The sequence below is a fragment of the Amblyraja radiata genome, chromosome 1 (genome assembly GCF_010909765.2).
Source record: "Amblyraja radiata isolate CabotCenter1 chromosome 1, sAmbRad1.1.pri, whole genome shotgun sequence".
Lineage (NCBI taxonomy): Eukaryota > Metazoa > Chordata > Chondrichthyes > Rajiformes > Rajidae > Amblyraja > Amblyraja radiata.
In genome coordinates this window covers 19,194,803-19,214,632 of record NC_045956.1, presented here as the reverse complement: position 1 = coordinate 19,214,632, position 19,830 = coordinate 19,194,803, and the positions used below count along the sequence as shown (strand labels likewise).

The following is a 19,830-nucleotide window of genomic DNA, read 5'->3' as shown; positions in this document are numbered from 1 at the left end:
GTTGTAGAGATCTGAAATTACAATTCCAAAACATTACTTTAATTAGCTTCTTGAGAGTCAATACAGAGCAACTCAACAAAATGGCATTCCATTTCTTCATACCTTTTGTGAAAATGGATGTCTAGCAATGCCTACAAATTAGTTAGACACAAAATGCTGAAGTAACTCAGCAGGATAGGCAGCATCTCTGGAGAGAAGGAATGGGAGACGTTTTGGGTTGAGACCCGAAACATCACCCATTCCTCTCCAGAGATGCTGCATGTCCTGCTGAGTTATTCCAGCATTCTGCGCCCATATTTGGTGTAAATTAGTATCTGAAGTTTCTTCCTACACTAAAACCAAGTATCTGTAACAAATCTGCTCAGTTTTGCTACAGTCAGGAAATGGTTGTGTGGTCAGTTGGTGGATTGATCTCTGAATCAGTTGTAAGTTTGTCAGACATAGCTATTAGCATAGAGAGGTAAAGAGAAAATATCATGTTGGCTCTTGCATTGTCACAGTAATATCTTAACCTCAAGTAAATGTATATGACCACAGAGTAAGGAATTTTGATCTTTTGTTTTATTAAATCCCAAGTTTAGCCTTTGTCACAACTGGTGGTAATTGATTTGCCAGTTTTGTGCAAAGATTTTACACAGGGGAAAGCACTGTAGATTTAGTAAGCCAACAGAAGCAAGACTGAGTGGTGACAACAGACAAATCTGAGTTGTCTTCAGACAAGCAGGTGGTAAAGTATATTGCTCGGAAATTACTTATAAGGTGGGATGGATTTGGGTTATCCTTGAAGAATATTGTCCACTATGTGAAGTTGGATTGTGGATTCAGGGGTTCCATGAACATGCATATCATTAACAGAGACACAGAGATGGCAAGGAAAAGAAAGAATTTCAAGAATAGGTTGGTGAGCTAGAAAAAAAGGTTGGGTGATCACGTGTATAGGAAGGAATTACAGATGCTGCTTTAAACCGAAGATAAACACAAAAAGCTGGAGTAACTCAGCGGGTCAGGCAGCATCTCTGGAGAAATAGAATAGGTGACATTATGGATTGAGATTCACGAAGAGTCTCGAACCCAAACGTCACCTATTCCTTTTCTCCTGAGATGCTGTCTGACCCGCTGAGTTACTCCAGCTTTTTATGTCTATCCTTGGGTGATCAGGAATCAGTGGGAAAAAAATTGTGACAGTCTATCTTTGCCTCTCATCATTTTAAATACTTCGATAAGGTCTCCCCTCAGCTTATGACACTCCGGAGAAAACAATCCAAGTCTAACATTCCCTTATAAGCTACTACTCTTTAATCCAAGAGCATTCTTTAGGTCGAGAATTCCAAATAATCATCCCCATTTGGGTGGATACATTTCTTCTTAACTCCATCTTCAGTAGCCAACAGCTCTTTCAAACTGCGTATCTATTTCAGACTGTACATCTATTTGATCACATGGAATTAATGTACAGGTGATCATTGCTCAGCACAGTCTCGGTGTGCAGAAGGGCCTGTTTCCATGCTGTATCTCTAGAACTTGAAACTAAATGTTACCTGAAGCCCTGCTCTTTAAAGGGACACTACTCAAAGGCATTCTTTGCCCTCAGTGATATAGAATCCTGTGATTTCAAATACAGCTTCACATTGTGTGCATGAACTGCTTTCAAGGCCATAATTATGCTCAACTTTCAAGTCAAGTCAAGTTTATTCGTCACATACACATACGAGATGTGAAATGAAAAAAAGCTCGGGATCTTTTCAGGTTGCTGCTGTTGATCCCTGCTGTGTCTCACTGCTGCACTCATGGTCCAATTGTGGTTGATATGTTGGGCAGGAGGGTGTTTGTGAAGTTCTGATGAAGGGTCTCGGACTTGAGATGTTAACTGTTTCTTTTTCCACATCTGCTGCTTGACCTGCTGACTATTTCTAGCATTTTCTGACATAATTTCAGATTTCCAACATCTGCAGTTTTAATTTTCTTTTGGGATGTAGCACTTCTTCAGAGAAGCTTTGAGCATAACCTTGAATCTTTTTCTCTGTACAACTGACAATTTACTCCCATAACAGTGCTTGGAATAGGGTGTCTGTTTCAGAATTCTGGTGAAGGGAACATGGCAAACCCAATGTAGCAAACAGAATAACTAGGGTTTCATTAGTGCAGATGTTGGTTATGGGGAGGATTCTAACTTTGGTTCATTTAGGCTTCCAGATAATTTGGAAGATTTTGTGGAGACAGCGGTTTGCAATTTTCCAGTGCCTGGTGATGGCAATCCAGGTCTCAATTGAAGCAATCACTGTTGCCTGGTCTTCAAATACCCCTCTCATTGGTCAAAGACTATGCTAGCACATTGAAGGTGTAGTGAACTTCATCTCTGATGGCTGCATTTGGTAAAAGATGAGGTGTAACCCACCCGTGACATGAGGTGTACCCCAATTTTTCCATGGTCTATGTGAACCTTCATTGCTGGTGGGCAGTGTGGTGCATTTAGGTCAGATTGATAGATCTTGATTTTTCAGAGGTTGAGTGTAAAGCACACCTTTCCACATGCTCCCATGAATGAGTCAAAACAATCTTGGAATGGGGTGACTGAGTGTGCACAAATACATGTCATACCCATACTGCTGCTTGACTACTGACATTCGGGTGACCTTGGTTCTGTAGTATGAATACCCCAGGTTGAATGTTAGTTCTGAAGTTTTGCTCCACTCCTGAAGATTGTTTGTTGGAGGTGAGGTGCCATATTAAATAAAAAAAGATTGAGAAAATGATGGACCGAAGAAATAACCTTGTTTGACACCAGGGTTATTTGAGGTTGTTTCTGTTGTGGACCATTAGTGTCATGGCTTGAATACTGTTGTAAGGCAAATGCAAGAGGGAGAGGCCAATTTATTTGGGCAGCCAAATCTTAGGTCCCTCCTGATTGATTGAATGAGAAGCTTTAGTGAAGTTAGACTTTAGTCACATTTGGTGGCTAGAGCTGTAATTTGCATTTTTCTGGGAGTTGTCAAACAATGAAGATGATGTCCTCTGTGACTTGGCAGGAATCGCATTGTGAATCTTGAATAATTTCTTTGTCTACTGGAAGTCATTATAGAGACCTCTGGTGATGACCTTTCTCGCGGAAGCAATCAGTGAGATCCTTCAGCAGTTATCTCATTGTTGGCAATTGTCTCCTTCCTTAAAAAAATTCTTAATGTAGATAAATATTAAAGGAATAAAGGGTAGTTGGTTGGTACATGAGAAAGAATTATGTTTTAGGGATACAGGAAAACGAGGGAGTATAGGACAGTTAGGAGCATATTACCTGGAGCTGACATGGACTCAGTGGGCTCAATTATATTTCTTTGTGATTTAATAAGTACTTTAACAAATAGAAATGCATAATGTGCATTTTTTAGTATAAATTTAAAAGACGGTTTAATGGTGCAGAAAAGTTAACCAGTCTTCCTTTGATCTATCATAATATGGCATCCCGTGGTGTATCCTCTCATCTCTATGGCATGCGTTGCATTTTTTGCCCTCTGGGTGTCAAGGAGGTAGACGAAAATGAGCTCGTTTTTTCTTTCCCTGGATGATCTAAATGGGGAGGCAGTAGAGAGCTTCTGGGCGAGTTCGTTCTTAGGGAGTTTAGTTTTGCCAGGAGTTTTTTATTTTCCCCTCCTCCGGCTCCTGAAGATCTTCGGCTCGTGATGAAACAAAGCGCCCGTTTCAGGTTGCTCTTCCCCGACTGAGAAGGAAACAACGAAAGAATTTGACAGCACTTAGTTTAAGATGGGATTGTTCTCCCCTTTTATCTGAAGATATTTTATGTTCTTCTTGAAGTATATTCTTCCTGTGGCGTTTCGCAGTGTAATTCCAGAATCGCGGTACCGTAAAGACCGTGAAGAGAGGAATTATTTTCTTTTGCGATTTTTAAAAAAAACATTTTCGGTGTGAAGAAAGGAATCCGGATGGGTTATGAAGGATGGCAGGGAGCCGGAACGGCTAGGCTGGTGGTGCGGAGCTCCAGCGCTTTGTGCTGAGCAGGAGCAGGAGGAGGAGGTTGAAGGGCTCGGGTTCGATCATCGGGGCCAACGTTCCGATCCCATTGACAGAGGGAGCGAGGCGGCAGTTGACCGTTGGCCGTTGGCCACCCTCTTGCGCTCGCGCTGAGCCAGCGGGATTGACCGTTGGGGCCCGGAGCCGCGGGCTCGGAGCCGGCGCACAGGCCGCGCCTGCCAGGGACGCCGACACCAACTAAACACCGACATCACCACCGCCACTGTCTCGCCGCCCAGCCGACGGCTCGCCTGCCAGCGACGCCGACATCGCCACCGCCACCGCCACCGCCACCGTCTCGCCGCCCAGCCGACGGCCCGGGGGGCGCAGGGAAGCGGGCAGCCGAGGCGAGGCCCAGATCACCCAAAGAAACTCCCGACCGACACCATGGCGTCTTATGTGGATAACAGCTTCAGGCAGGCGGTGATGAAGAACCCAGCAGAAAGGACGCAACAGGTAAAAAAGGGGGAGGAAATAAAAAAATATCACAAGGGATGAAGATAAAATACAATCGGGAAGATAGTGTGGCGTGTTTAGATAAAGGAATTTCACTTCCAGAGTGATGGGCCGCTCGGCTCTGGTGACTCTTCTAATGGTTGCATACTTAAAATATAAATCACTTCGCAGCCATAAAAGCTGGTGCATTTTTGATTTTGTAATTGCGTTTCTATCCGTACGAGGTTTTATAAACCGAGATTGTGATCGAGGGAAATAGTTTCCCAGAGACGCCACTTTGATCCTTGTCTTTGCTCAGTATTAGCCGGCAAAGACTTTGAAGTGCTGCAGTGTTCCACCTGTGCTAAAATGTCTGCATATTTTTATGCGCGTTTAATGTTTCCCTGGACGATCCAATTTCATATGCCAATAAATCAGTCTTGCGGTGATGAATGCAGATTCAGGAAGTTGAGGGTAGACAAAAGTGCTGGAGAAACTCAGCGGGTGCAGCAGCATCTATGGAGCGAAGGAAATAGGCAACGTTTCGGGCCGAAACCCTTCTTCAGATGTTGAGTTGAGATTGTGTTGTTAGTCGGAATGTTAGAGGATGTGCGCATCAGTGCCTTCTTATTTGTCATTGCAACATTCTTTTCAATGGTGCGTATTATGATAGTGTATTTAGCCATGTCATTAGGCATCCTATTGTGAGGTGGAGCTTAAGTGGTTTCCAGTAAAATATTGCTGGTCTTTATTGGTGCCATGAATTTCGTTTGTATTAGTGACTAGTGACATTTTGACTTGATTCTGTGAAAATGACAATGCTTTCTCACATTCTTTGCTGATGGAATGAGGACGTTGGTTTATTATCTGACCAAACGGTCACAGTGTCATGGCGATATAGTGCGGATACAGGACCTTCGTCGAGTCGAGTCCATGGTGACCATCAGTTGCAGATTGACACTCTTTCCGTCTTTTATACTCCCTGTATTCTAATCTATTTCCCTTTGATTTCAAAACTTGCCTGCCCACTTCAGCGCAATTTACAATGGCAAATGAACTGACTAACTACACATTTTGGGGATGTTTTCCGTATATAACATCAGTTTTTAGGGAGTCAAGAGTGTTTTATTGTTGGAACTGGAACAGAACATTGAAATTCTTACTTGCAACAACAACACAGGTTTGTAAACACAGCGTCCAAATAGAGAATATAAACAAAAACTGTTTTATAAATTTAAAAAATAGTGCAAAAACAACACAAAGGCCAAAGCTGCTAGTGCAACCCAGGCAGTTTGGAGTTTAGTTGCCGTTCATACTGTCTATTAGCTTTATGGTTGGTGGGAAGAAGCTGTTCCTGAACCTGGACATTAGTTTTAGACTCGGATACCTTCTTCTCAATGGCAGGAGTGAAATTAGACCGCTGCCAGGGTAGTGTGGATCCTTGATAATGCTGGCTACCATGATGTTCACCACTTTGTAATCTCCTTTGTATCTAAGCGTTTGAGTTGCTGAACCAGGCCCTGATACAACTAGCTCTCTTCCATACACCTGTAGAAGTTCAAGAGAGTATTTATTGACACAATGAATCTCCTCAATTTTCTAAGGAAGTAGAGGTGTCGATGAGCTTTCTTTTTGATGTTGAAACATGTTAGATTTGTTTTTTCTTTACTTTGTTTCAACCAGTTATGTACGAGTTTTTCATTTTTTAAAAAGACACAAAGTCCTGGAGTCACGTAGCACGTTAGGCAACATATTTGGAAAACATGGATAAGTGATATTTGGAGTCGGGAACATTCTACAGACCACAAATCTCTTGGCAGGATAATGTTTAAAGCTAAATGTGTTTACTTTCTGGTGAAAATCAATACATTTGAATTTGGAAATGACAAATGGTGGAATGACAAATTAAAATTTTGCTTAATCCTGAATGAAACTAAATGCTAATAAAATGCAGAAAATGTTCTGAAGGTTTATTTTTGTTGCTGCCTTATCTCTATCTGAAATATTGTATCACTAATTTGAAATGAATCAAACCAAAGGTTGAAGGTATCTGTGAGTTTCGGCTCCCTCATGTATTTTACAATATAACACATACCATTTGGGTGTTATAAGGCTGACATATCAATTCTATTGAAAGGCAATAAATTTAATTTGTGACCATAAACCAGTGTTAAATACTTCATGCCTCTATTGAAGCCTTAAATAATTTTGTACACTTGTTATGAGATTTGCAATATTTATCTTTTTCACCAGAGAAATGATAGATAAAATAATAGTCATAATTTGGTGGAGCCAGTTTTAAAATTCACTTTATAATTAAATAGGTCATAAGCTTGCCTAACCTGTATCCCATTGTTCCTCATTTCTCAATGGTGGTTTATTGATCACGGGGATCCGATGAAAAATTTGCTTGTCCAGCAGTTTCAAAGATGTCTCTGGGATGCTATTTTAACAAGTTATACATTGCAAAAAGTTCTTAATCAAATGAACTGCTATCATTGAATCAATAAATATTGCCATTGAGCTAGAATTTAGCAGAAATATAGCTTCCATTAAAGACATAATTACATTCACCACTTTTTTTTAACCTAAGTTGTGTGTGATAATGGAGAGGTTGCTTTGAAATGTACCCTTTGACGTGTGAAAAATGTAACAACATATTTTAAGTGGCCACATTGCCCTTGACAAAATACATCTGAACTCTTCCCACTCAACCAGCTATCCTAGTTACCTAGTTACCTAGTTACTTGCCCCTTTTGTGGACTATGAGGCATCGTACTGCTTTTGGAACATGGACCTGTTTCTCCTCCCATTGCTAGATCGCTGACTATCCACCTTCTATTGTTGGATCTCGGATTACTTTCTATTGTTAGACCATGAATTTTCCCAATTATTGTCCCCAATGCTGTCATGGGGCGACATCACCCTGTACTCTTAGGTGTTGGGCGGAGGAGCTTGGTGGAAGCTTGAGGAAGAGGAATTTTTAAGGGACTTGGAAGGACAGTGCAACAGGAAGGCCTGAGAGGGGAATGTTGATGGGGCGTTTATTCCAGTAATCAGTAACTATTCCATTGCCGTAAAACAGTTGGCTGGCTGCCTGCACAGGTGCATACTGTTTCTTGTGGAATGCCCATAGCACAGACTTCTACTGGTGGCCTGTTCATTATAGGTGTGTTTCAATGCTGACAGCCTAAGGGATCCTGTGAATTGCTTTGACATCCAGTGAGTTTCCATTCCACTAGTTTCATCATTGGGGCTATTGAATGTGTTACACATTCTTAAACATTCAGTATCACTTGGGACAATTTTCAAAGAATATAAAAGCCTGTTTAAAGCACAAAAGTCATCTTGGCATATCAGTCCATTATTTATTTGATTTGAAATAATTTCTAATTAAATGTACATACACACATGGAATGATCGTTATACTCTTGTTGCCCTTACTGCTTATTAATGCTCTACAAGGTTATTTGTGAAGATTGTGCATTAGTCCGCTGTTTAATGAACTTTCTTATTGATTTCAAATTGTCTTCGATGGAAGACAATCATATTAATAGGAATTATTTTTGTTGTTGCCTTGTTAGTTGAAGTATGTTATGTATATGTTTGAAGAAACATAATCTAAAGGGAAACTATGTCAATGCATCAGCATTTAGTTGATGTTCTGAACTAAAGTAAAACATTCTATCATTTTAGTAAATTCAACAATGTATAGCAAATGTAATCTGTTTATCATTCAATCAAAGTTGTATTGTGTTTTGAATTATCTGCGTTCAAATATCTCCTCCATTATTTTTCCCTTGGGGTTTTTGAAGCTAATTTCGACTATAGAAATGTTCCAAATCACAATTGATTTTTGAAGAGGGATTTAAAGGCAAACAATGCTAGTCATGCACCAAGAATGAAACCATAAATTCATTAGAATTTTGAAGAAACAAATTAAATTGATTTCTCTCATTGGAGTGATATTATTAAGGATAACTGTATAATACATGTAAAATCAAAGTATATTCAGATTGAATGGCCATTAAAAAATTTTGCTTTTAATTTTTATGTTGGCACAACAATAAGAAATTGTATGTGGTATTCGTTAGGAAGCGAAGTAAGACTGTAAACCGACTTGGTAAAATAACCACTTGTTGGTTTTTATAATGTTCTGTTGCTTCTTTAAATTATGTTTTTTAAGTTATATGTTTCAACTGCATTGTGTACATATAAAAAGCAAATCTCTTGAGCAACAGAAATCACCACCATGATCTTAATTGCATTGTCATTGCGTTACTGTGGTTCAGTACAGGAGCAACGACTGTGTTTGTCAAAGCAGCTCTACTCTTCAAACTTTAAGCATTAATATTATCAGCCATTTGACAGTTATATGAATACGAGTTAAAGTGATTATGTTTCACATATGTACTTGGGTAGAATCTCATTATAGATATTTGATCTTGGTCCCCAAACAGACAGCCCCAGAGGTCGTTAAATAATTATTTGTGTAAGACTTAATTAATTTTTAAATTACAAAATTAATACATGGCAGCTATAAATTAGGTCTCGTTCTTTTTTTTGTCAGAAGGGTGCACCAGATGCAACTTCCTTGCAATTGGTTATTTTCCTTTATGGTGGAGATATCAAACTGTTCTGCCATGGTGATAACATAAACAACCTTATTTTAAAATTAAATGAATTTGCTTTATGATATTTTGAAACGGTCTTGAGGAATCACAGATGTAATTTAAGGATGGTACACAAAATTGCTGGGGAAACTCAGCGGGTGCAGCAGCATCTATGGAGCGAAGGAAATAGGCGACGTTTCGGGCCGAAACCCTTCTTCAGACTTTAAGGATGATGTTTTGGCCAGTAGGTCCTAATTAAAAGAATGTGTAAATTCAAGATGTGTGAGTATGTTTAAGGACGTATATATTCAAAGTTATTAAAGCTTCTGTGTTAATTTTATCAATCTTGATGAAAGAAAAGGAGGTTTAATAAAGTGATAGTGAATTTGAAGCACAAAACATGTTCTGTATGCAAGAAAAAGAGGGTAGAACACATGACAGCCAGGCGTCATTCCTGATAGTGGCTGTTGGCCAGGATTAGTGATTTACACAATCGGGAACAGATGCAAAGTAAAATCTGTCACGATAAGATTAACTGCCCACCTTGCATATTTGGTAAAAAGACCAAAACAGGTTCGCATGCAGCATAGCCTCAGGATAATTAGCTCTTTCTGTTATACACAGTAAATTGGCAAATTTGATAATGCATTGCATGTAAAGAATATTCCCACTGATATCCCTGGATGAATTTAGAACTATGTCATTCGAATTGGATTGGGACATACTTCCCTTGACAATTATTGCCCATTTTCTTCTCGTACTGATTTATCAATCATTGTTGAAAAGAGCATAGAGGGCTGATTTCAACAATATTAGAAACATGTCCCCCACAAGATGGGACAGGATTTTGTTCCTTAAAATCGTTCATAATCCAAATACTTTGCAGGTTGGAAATGTGGCTAAAAACCGAATTGCCGCACAGCAGATGATGCCTGCAGCCTCACAACAGTGGGCAAATCCACTGTGCCAGTCTTCCAAATGCTTGTACATCTGTGAATACCGTACATGAGTCGGATGTTTGTAAGCTGGGGAAAACCTGTAGTGTAGGCTGGGAGGAAAAAAGAATAAATCATTGGTATGCTGCAAATATTGGTTTTTAAGACTTAATCCAAATGTTCAACAAAACTACTTCAATCATTTAGTAGCAACAAAGGATTAGGAGTTTCATTTTCACCTGTTGTGATGATACACAGAGATCACTGGCCAGATCATGTTGATGTGAGCTTAGTACCCACCATCTCTGTCCATGATCATCCAGTGTCCTTATTTATCTGCTCCAGATTCAGTGATAGCCCTCACTGGCTAGACATACCCCTTGCTCTTCGCTGGTTTGATCTCAGTAATTACAGATCTCCAAGAGTGCACAAAAGAATCTCTGCCTCTGAAATGCACTGGAAGCTTTGATAGCTGCCAAAACTTTAACTCAGCTTTGTTGGTTGTTAAAACCGAGACACAACCAGAGGCATTTAGAAACTAGTAACAATTAGATAAATGTATTCTTTTTCTTTTTTCTGCTGCTTAATATTTATTTCTTTAAAACATTACATCAAAAATTATTTTTCTTTGCTGTGCCGTATAATTCGCTTAGAAATTAATGGGGTCATAAATTTTGACCCAGATCTCATTTGTTGCAAGAAAGCTTTCTTTCCGCACAGCCTCAGCTCATTGTAGATATTTGGGGTTGAATGCAGTCATTGAACAATCAAACATTCATGACGCTTTGAAGATGTCAATAAATCTGTAGGTTTCATATTTGACTACAAGCAGGGAAGAGTGGATTGATATTTGTTGATCTAATCATTTGATGGTAAATCATGTAGATACATATTAAGGTATTAAAAGGTGTTGTGTACAATTTCCCTCTACAAACCTCTTCCGCCAGGTGTACTCGCCCTTAAAAACATCTCTATAGATTCCTCTCAAGTTCAAGGTGTAGACATGGGCACTTACTTAGGCCCCGGCTTTGCATGTCGTTTCGTCAGTTACATCCAGCAATTCTTGCTCCAACCGAACACTGGCACCATCTCCCAACTCTTTCTCTGCTATATTGATAACTGCATCGGTGTGCCTCCTGCGTCCATCTAGAACTCGTTGATTTCATTAAGCTCATCACTAACTTCCACCCTTCCTTCAAATTTCCATGGACTATCTCTTACACCTCTCTCCCCTTTCTTGATCTCTGTCTCCATCAAAGGGGACAGATAATATCAAATTGTTGGAAACCTACTGACTCCCACAGTTATTTGGACAACACTTCTTCCCACTCTGCCTCTTGCAAAAATGCTACCCCCTGATCTCAATTTCTCTGTCGCTGTGTCTGCTGCATCTGCTCCCAGGATGAGGCTTTCTATTCCAGGATGTCTGTGTAAACGTGGTACACCCTCACCCCCCCTGCTGTCGGATCCCTCACCTGCTTCTCCTCTGTGTCCCATAGTTCTTCTCCTGTTTCCCCTCCCTTCAGACAGAACAAAGAGTCTTCCCCTAGTCCTCCCCTTCACTCACAAGCTTCCTCATCCAACACATCGTCCTTTGACATTTCCCACCAGCAGTCACTTCTTCCCATACCCACCCCTTTCCATCTTCCACAGAGACCGGTCCTTCTGCAACTCCTTGGTTCACTCATCCTCTCCCACCCAAACCACCCCCTCCCCAGGTACTTTCCCCTTCAACCACAGGAGCTATAATACCTGTCCCTATACCTCCTCTCCCACTTCCATCCAGGCACCCCAGTAGTCCTTCCAGGTGAGGCAGAGGTTCACGTGTACCTTCTTTAACCTCATCTACTATATCCAGTGTTCCCGACGTGGCCTCCTGTACATCGGCAAGACCAAGCGTAGAATTGGCGACCATTTCGCTGCACACTTGCGCTTGGTCTGCCGAGGGCTTCTGGATCTCCTGGTAGCTAGCTATTTTAACTCCTTTTCCTGTTCCCAGACTGGCCTTTCTGTTGTTAGCCTCCTCCATTGACAGGGTGAGGCTACACGCAAACTGGAGGAACAGCATCTCGTATTCCGCCTGGGTAGCTTGCAACCCAATGGGATGAACATTGAATTGTCCAATTTTGGGCAACTACAATATTCCTCCGTAACCCCCAACCCCCCCCCCCCCCCCAATTCTAGGTTCACAATTTACAACTCTTTAAACCTTTTGCCTCACACCCTATTCTTTCATATTTGGCCTTTTCCCAACCATCTGCCTATCAAAACTTTCCCTTGTTTATATTCACGTTTATTAGTGAGAGGAGCAGAATGAGGCCATTCGGCCATTTAAGTCTACACCGCTATTCAATCATGGTTGATCTATCTCTCCCCCTCAACCCCAATCTCCTGCCTTCTTCCCATAGCTACTGACACACATACTGATCATGAATCTATCTATATTTGCTTTAAAAAATATCAATTGACTTGGCCTCCACAACATTCTGTGGCAAAGAATTCCACAGATTCACCACCCTCTGACTAACAAAATTCCTCCTCATTTTCTTCCTAAAGGAACATCCATTAATTCTGAGGCTATGACCTCAGTGCCTTCAATCAACATCAATATCAGTTTTATTCGTCACTTGCACATAAAGTGCAAGTGAAATGAATTTGCCAGCAGCGGTACAATGGAAACAAAACACACAAAAGCACAATTAAAATGTAAAATTTAAAATTAACGTTTTATGAATCCTGCACCAGCACGCCCAAGTTCCTGCCAGGCTTTGTCCTGCCCCTCACTTCCAGTTTCCTCCCCTTCTTCCTCACAACCAGTCTGAAGTTGGGTTCCGACCCAAAACGTCACATATGCATGTTCTCCAGAGATGCTGCCTGACCCGCTGAGTTACTCCAGCACTTAGTATCTTTTTATTTATGTGTTGTGTTACTGCTAACATCACAATGTTTGATGATAGTGGAATTCGTGCAAAATGGATATGTTCCTCTGTGCCCATGTTCTCCCTTAATTGCAAAATGAGCTAAAAAGACATGGACAACAAATGATTTAAGATAGTTTAATTAACGTTTTTTTAAAAAGAAAGATCAGGATCAGTTCTCAGCAGACATTCTCACAATCTGTTGTTCATAAATTTATATATTATCAGTCGGAAAATCATAGCAGATATTTGTTATACACATTTAGGATGAGATAAATTGTATGCACTCTGCATAATGAACTGCCTGTCAACTGAAGATTGTCCAGATGTGTTGAAATATGCAATAAAAGAAAAAAAAGAATTGGCAATATTTGTATGCAAGTAGGTAGCTAGCAGTTTAAATAAATTGGACAAATATAGGATTACTGAGAGCTACAGAAAACTCACTACTGTAATTAAACATTGCAGGGTATAATATATTTAGGAAAGGAAAAACGAGAAGTGCAGTCACAGTACGTAGACAAGAAAAAGGAAGCATTTATAATGAAGCCAAAAACAACATGGATAGACAATCAAAACCACAATATCTAAATTTGTGGTAGGTACCAAATTGGAGCAGATATCAAATAATTAGGACAATTGTTATAAATGCAGGAGTTTTGTAAACTAATAGAATTTGCTAACAATCTGCAGGTGAAGTTCTGAGATAAATAAAACCTTTTTTGTTGAATGAATAGAGAGATCACATTAGTTGGATGGTGTGAATCGAGTTGAGGTAGTACGACTTAGCAAAGTCAGAAAGAAATCAAGCCAAGTACTAGGGTTTATTTCAAGAGGAATAGAATTTGAAAAGTAAGGAGATTATGCCAAATGTCTTTGAGCTTTGGTTAGATCACAGAGAATATTGCATTCATTTCTCGTTGGCATGTTATTGAATGACCTGGAGGCAATGGAGAGGCCATAGAGAAGACTTACAAAAAATGATATTAAAAAATTGAACAGACTGGCCACTTTTTCTCTCACCGGTTTAGAGATTTAAAGTCATGAGGGTTTTTGATAGAGTGGGTACAGAGAGGGGGAACGTGTAACTACAAGCCATCAATATTAGGTAGTCACTGAGAAATCCAACAGGGAACTGGAAGAAATGTTTTTAATTTGAATCCTGGTGAAAATTTGTAACTTCTTACTCTGGGGTGTATTTGAGGTGAATGGCATTTAAGAGGAAGCTATGAGGAAGAAGGGATTGAGAGGCTTTGCTGAAAGATTTAGATGACAAGTGCACAATGGAGACTTGCATACTAGCATAGACTGATTTGATCAAATAATGTGTTTTGATTCTGTGAATCTGAGTAACCGTTGCCGAGTTTACTACAAATAATTGGTCTAACATAATTGACCGATGTTTTGATCAAGGTAAAGGATGGAAGATTTAATTACAAGAAATTGAACATCTAGCTCATATAAAAATCAAGATTAGTGGGTTGTTGCATTAAAGCAATTTTGTATTTGAATGTGGATTCTGTTTAGTACTTTAATGACCATCAGTTTATTTGACATAAATTTCTCTTGTAAAACCATTTAACATACTTTCATCCCTTCAGAGTTTGAAACCTCAAATTGCTTTAGATGTGCACAGTATATTCCATATACAAGGATATATTTTTATAGTATATCTAGATGATGTGAAATTCCACAGTTGCAGTGTAGTAAAGTAGCAGTATTCGCAGATATTCTGTTTGGACTACTTGTCCTTGTATTATAAAAAAAATAGATGGGAAACTTTTGGAATCTTATGCGCTTGTCCCACTTAGGCGACTTTTTTGGCGACTGCAGGATGCTATGCAGTCGCCGCATGGTCAACACATGTTCACGGGTGCTTGCCGGGGAGTCGCCTTCATGGTCGAGAGAAGTTCCCACATTCTGGGAACTAGTTACGGCTTCATTAAGGTCGCCAAGAATGTTTCAACATGTTGAAAAATTAGCGGCGACTAGAATGTAGCCGCCATGGAAAGTAGCGAGAATTCTCGTGCCGTGGGTAGGATCACAAGGAGGTCCTATTGGTTTCCAGGAGGTCAAAGGTTCTCTTAGGTTCTCGTTGGTTGTAGCCGGTGCTGACCAGTGAATTTCATTGGCTCATTTGGGGGGAAAAAACGTAAGCAGTAGTTTTCAGAACCAAGGATAACCGACCGATAATGTTAAATGTCCGCCGAGTTTCACAGCCGTGTATCTCTGGCTTGTTGTCTCGTTTCTTAAAAGTTGTCTCCACTCCTTCTCCCTGCGTCTCCCCCCTTCTCCCTCTCTCTCCCCCTCCTCTTTTAAAGGACTTACAGTACACTCTGCTAGCCGTCTTAATTACAGCGCCAACTTTCCTGTTCATCGCGGTGTGTGTCTGTATCACCTTGGCTTTGCACCGTGTGAATTTCAGACAGCGCACCCCTCGCTTGCCTGGCCCCTGCCTTTGGGATGTGTTTGTGTGTGTTCCACTCTGACAGTCGCCGTTCCAGTTCCCGTTTTTTCAGGCGACTGCCGGCAACTTGACAGTTACCGGCAGTTCGCTGAAAAATTGCCCAAGTGGGACAGACCCATAATGCTCGTACAGAGGTAGCATGCTTTGAAGCGCACAAAAACGGAATTGGATGAAATTTAATGATCAGTTTTTGCATAAGGCATTACGTTTGTATAGACAGACATGTGGATCAGCTTTTCTTAAAATTTAGTATGGATGCTTCCTGGCGTAAAATAAAGTATTTTCTGATGTTTTCACAACTATGGATAATGATTCCAGATCAGCCTGCCTGATTGAACTTGGACTTGTGTTGTTTGTAGGAAAAGAAAATATTTAATCCCTTCACTCTCTTGAAGCCCTTGTCCCATTACCTATGGTTTTTGTGTCAATATCCCTAATGCAATCATCATTCAGTGATAGTATGCTATTTCATGTGTCTTTCAAACTAGAAATGAGAATTAAGTATTACCTCATGAATAAGTATCATCAGGTCAGGGTTTCCAGTATTTTGAACTGTAAATTATGCAGTGTTAGTATGGAATGTTGTGTGACTTGAATGAGAACTTGCAGCTTGTGCTGTTCCTATGTGACTGTTGCCTTTGGTCTTCTGAGCGGTAAAGGCCATTGGGTTAAAGGCCAGGGGTAAAGGCCATGGCTGTGAAAAAGGTTTGAGTTAATTGATGTGGTGCTGCTTATTTTGGAAGATGTTGCAATCAAAACATGCAAGTTTCTCAGCCAGTTTTTGTTGTTGGGTGCAGCAGTGGGCGTACCTAAAAATATGATGCCAATCTGCTGAGACCGTGGCATCGTGATATGTGTGCAAAATATAATTATAATATAAATATATTATATTATATAATTTATATATAATATTTATATATAATATATATATATTATATATATATATATAATTGTTTACAGACTATAGTTCTTTCTTACACATTTTGTCTGCTCTGCTGCGAAACCTCAAGGTATACGATACGATACGATACAATTTATTTGTCATTTGGACCCCTTGAGGTCCAAACGAAATTACGTTTCTGCAGCCATACATTACAAACAAATAGACCCAAGACACAACATAATTTACATAAACATCCATCACATTGCTGTGATGGAAGGCCAAAAAAACTTATCTCTCCACTGCACTCTCCCCCCCGATGTCAGAGTCAAAGTCAAAGCCCCCGGCGGGCGATGGCGAATTGTCCCGCGGCCATTAAAGCCACGCCGGGTGATGCAAGGTCGCACACCGGGTTCTTGGTGTTAGAGCCCCCGGCGTGCGCTCGCAGAGTCCCGCGGCCATTCCAAGCCGCGCGGGGCGATGATGTAAGGCCCCGCTCCAGGAGCTCTTCAACCCCGCAACTCGGGCGGGAGAAGTCGCCGTTGCGGGAGCCCTGAAAAGCGGTCTCCCTCCAGGGACCCGCGGGCTCCCGGTGCCGCGGTCCGCCAGACCCGCAGTTGCAGCCTCCGAATCTCCGGAGGTCGGGCCGCAGCAGCGTCCACCACCGCTCCACCTGCTCTGGACTCGGCCAGCTCCGCGACGGTGAGGTGAGTAGTCGGCACCAGAGGCCCCGGTCTTCCTGTTGGAGGCCGCTCCTCGTTGCAGCCCCAACGACAACGGAGACCCGACAAAGAATAGGTCGGTTCTCCCGTGCAGGGAGAGATTTAAAAGTTACCCCCTCCCTCCCACCCCACCCCCACCCCCCCACACACATACCCCAACAAAAAGTAACAAAAACTACATAAAAACATAGACATAAAATAATAAAAACGCAGACGGACTGCAGAGGCCGCTGCTGACGAGAGTCGCACCGCCCACTGCCCACCCATACGCTCACCATATGTCTACTTTGAAGAAGTTCTCCTCTCGAACGAGAGTTACCGCCCACTCCCCTGACATCAGTCTGAAGAAGGGTCTCGAAACAAAACTGTAAAGAGGAGTCATCAACACTCTGTGTCTTTACTTCAGTTTATTCATACTGTACATACATTACTGCACTAGCTGTACGTGGTCTGTCACGGGAACTAGAGAGAGATCAGTGGGTGGGGAGATTGTAATTATACTTGTGATATGGGGAGTGGTTAGTAGTGGTGAGGTCACTATGTTAAAGGTGCATGCACATATCATCTACATCCTTCCCCTTAGAAACAAAAGGCAACAAGGTAGTGACAGGGCGACCACGTCTCATGCGCTACGAACAGTTACGCAAAGTCGCCATAGCGGACGGGCGGCTTGACAACACGTCCCGACCGGGTACGCATCTCGCCATCTCCCCTCCCTGCAGGAGAAAGAGGAGCCGGCGCGGGGGCAGGAGACCGAACCGGGACGGGGGACCCGGGAGGAGAGGGAGAAGACGGAGAAGGAGGAGGGGAAACAGGTGCAGCAGCGGGCAGACGGGCAGGCGAGGGAGGATGAGCCGGAGGAGACTTAGGCTGATAGAGCTGAGAAGGCAGGGTCCGAGGCATGCGGGGAGCGGCGGGCGGTGTGGAAGACTGCAGCGGAGGAGCATAAGGGTCAGCAGGCGGTGGTGGAGGCTCGTTGACGAGCCGCAGGTGCTGGCGGGACCGGCGGTAAACGGTGCCGTCATAGTCGACCAGATAGGAACGCGGCGAGTCCGCGGTGCCGATGACGGTGGCGAGCCTGGAGTGGCCAGAGGGGGACTGCATCCGGACGACTTGACCGGGGAATAGACGTGGGAGGGGACGGCAGGACCTATCATGGGAGCGCTTCTGGATCTCGTGCTTAAGGGCAATGCGCTCCTGGACAGCAGCGGGCTTGAGGACGAAGGGTACGAGGGAGCGCTGGGTAACCGGGATCAGTGGCCGTGTGGTTCGAGACATGAGCCGCTGTGCCGGGGAGCCCATGGCAGGGTCGCGGGAGATATTGCGAAGGTTAAGGAGGGCCAGGTAAAAGTCAGAGTGAGACAATCGACAATGTTCCAGCAAGTCCTTAGCACTGCGGACTGCGCGCTCTGCCAGGCCGTTGCTCTGCGGCTACTCCGGGCTGCTGGTGAAGTAACGGAAATTCCAGCTGGCAGCGAAATCCCGAAACTCGGCGCTCGTGAACTGGCTGCCATTGTCCGATTGTAGGCTGGCCGGGGAGCCGAAGGTAGCGAAGTGGCGGCGCAGCTTCCTGATAATGGCCGAAGACGTGAGGGAATGCAGCTGGTCAACCTCGAACCAGCTGGAGTAAGAGTCGACAAGGACCAGGAAGTGCTTGCCACGCCACTCGAAAATGTCAGTGGCAACCGCCATCCAGGGCAGTTCGGGAGCAGGCTGCTGCAGAAGCGGCTGTCGTTGCTGGTGGGGAGCGAGGCTGTTGCAGGTGGAGCTTGTTAAACAATTTGGTACAAGCTGATAGCGCACTTGGTTCCCAGTACCAGCCTGACGAACTCCCTATGTCTAACTCGAGTTTCTCCCAGGGGGAGACCAGCATAATTTCACTGTTGGATGCACCTGCTCTGAAAACGGACTCTTCGGTTCGTGTTACTGTGAATGACTCGACCTTCACCGCAAGAATAGACACAGGGGCGTTTTCAAATGTAATGTCAACAAGCCTCTTCAGGAAGATAAGAACTAATGAGCAAGTTACTCCTGATCGCTCCCTTTTGCATGCCTACGGGGGAGGCATGCTCGTTCCTGTGGGGAGGGCTACCCTGCACTGCAAGATACTGAAGGCCTCTCGGCCCCTCACTTTTTACCTGCTAGATAATGACTGCATCACCCTGTTGGGCATCCGAGCGTGCCAAGACCTGGGCCTGGTCTCCTTCGCCATAGCGGACGGGCGGCTTGACAACACGTCCCGACAGGGTTCGCATCTCGCCATCTCCAAATGGAGGCGTGGGTTCGAATCCCACTTCTGACACCATGTAAAGATGGTCATCAACACTCTGTGTCTTTACTTCAGTTTATTCATACTGTACATACATTACTGCACTAGCTGTACGTGGTCTGTCACGGGAACTAGAGAGAGATCAGTGGGTGGGGAGGTTGTAATTATACTTGTGATATGGGGAGTGGTTAGTAGTGGTGAGGTCACTATGTTAAAGGTGCATGCACATATCATCTACAAAAACGTCACCCATTCCTTCTCTCCAGAGATGCTGCCTGTCCCGCTGACTTACTCCGGCATTTTGTGTCTACTATGTTTACATATTCTGTTGTACTGCTACAAATAAGAATTTCATTGCTCTGTCTGGGGCACATGACAATAACACACTTGTTTCTTTGAGAGTATACCAAAGAGAAGAAAACTAGACTTATTGTACTTGTCTTCTTTTTTGAGGACAGGTTACACCTGAGCAGGTTTCCCTCATGCGAGTTGCCCAATGCCAGCACAGCGTGGCTAGAAATGCACCAAGTCCAGTCTGTGCTAAAGTAACTGTATTTGTCAGGATTTG

At 42.7% G+C, this 19,830-nt stretch overlaps 1 protein-coding gene across 1 annotated transcript in view; it reads left to right on the top strand.

Annotated features, from left to right (window-relative positions):
* The first annotated feature begins 3,532 nt into the window (after nucleotides 1–3,532).
* LOC116977448 (rap guanine nucleotide exchange factor 6-like) overlaps nucleotides 3,533–19,830 on the top strand; it is a 220,081-nt gene continuing 203,783 nt past the window's right edge. Inside the window, exon 1 of the mRNA XM_033028304.1 lies at nucleotides 3,533–4,479. Within this exon, the coding sequence (XP_032884195.1) occupies nucleotides 4,411–4,479 (69 nt within the window). The 5' untranslated portion in view covers nucleotides 3,533–4,410. The remainder of the gene's footprint in view (nucleotides 4,480–19,830) is intronic.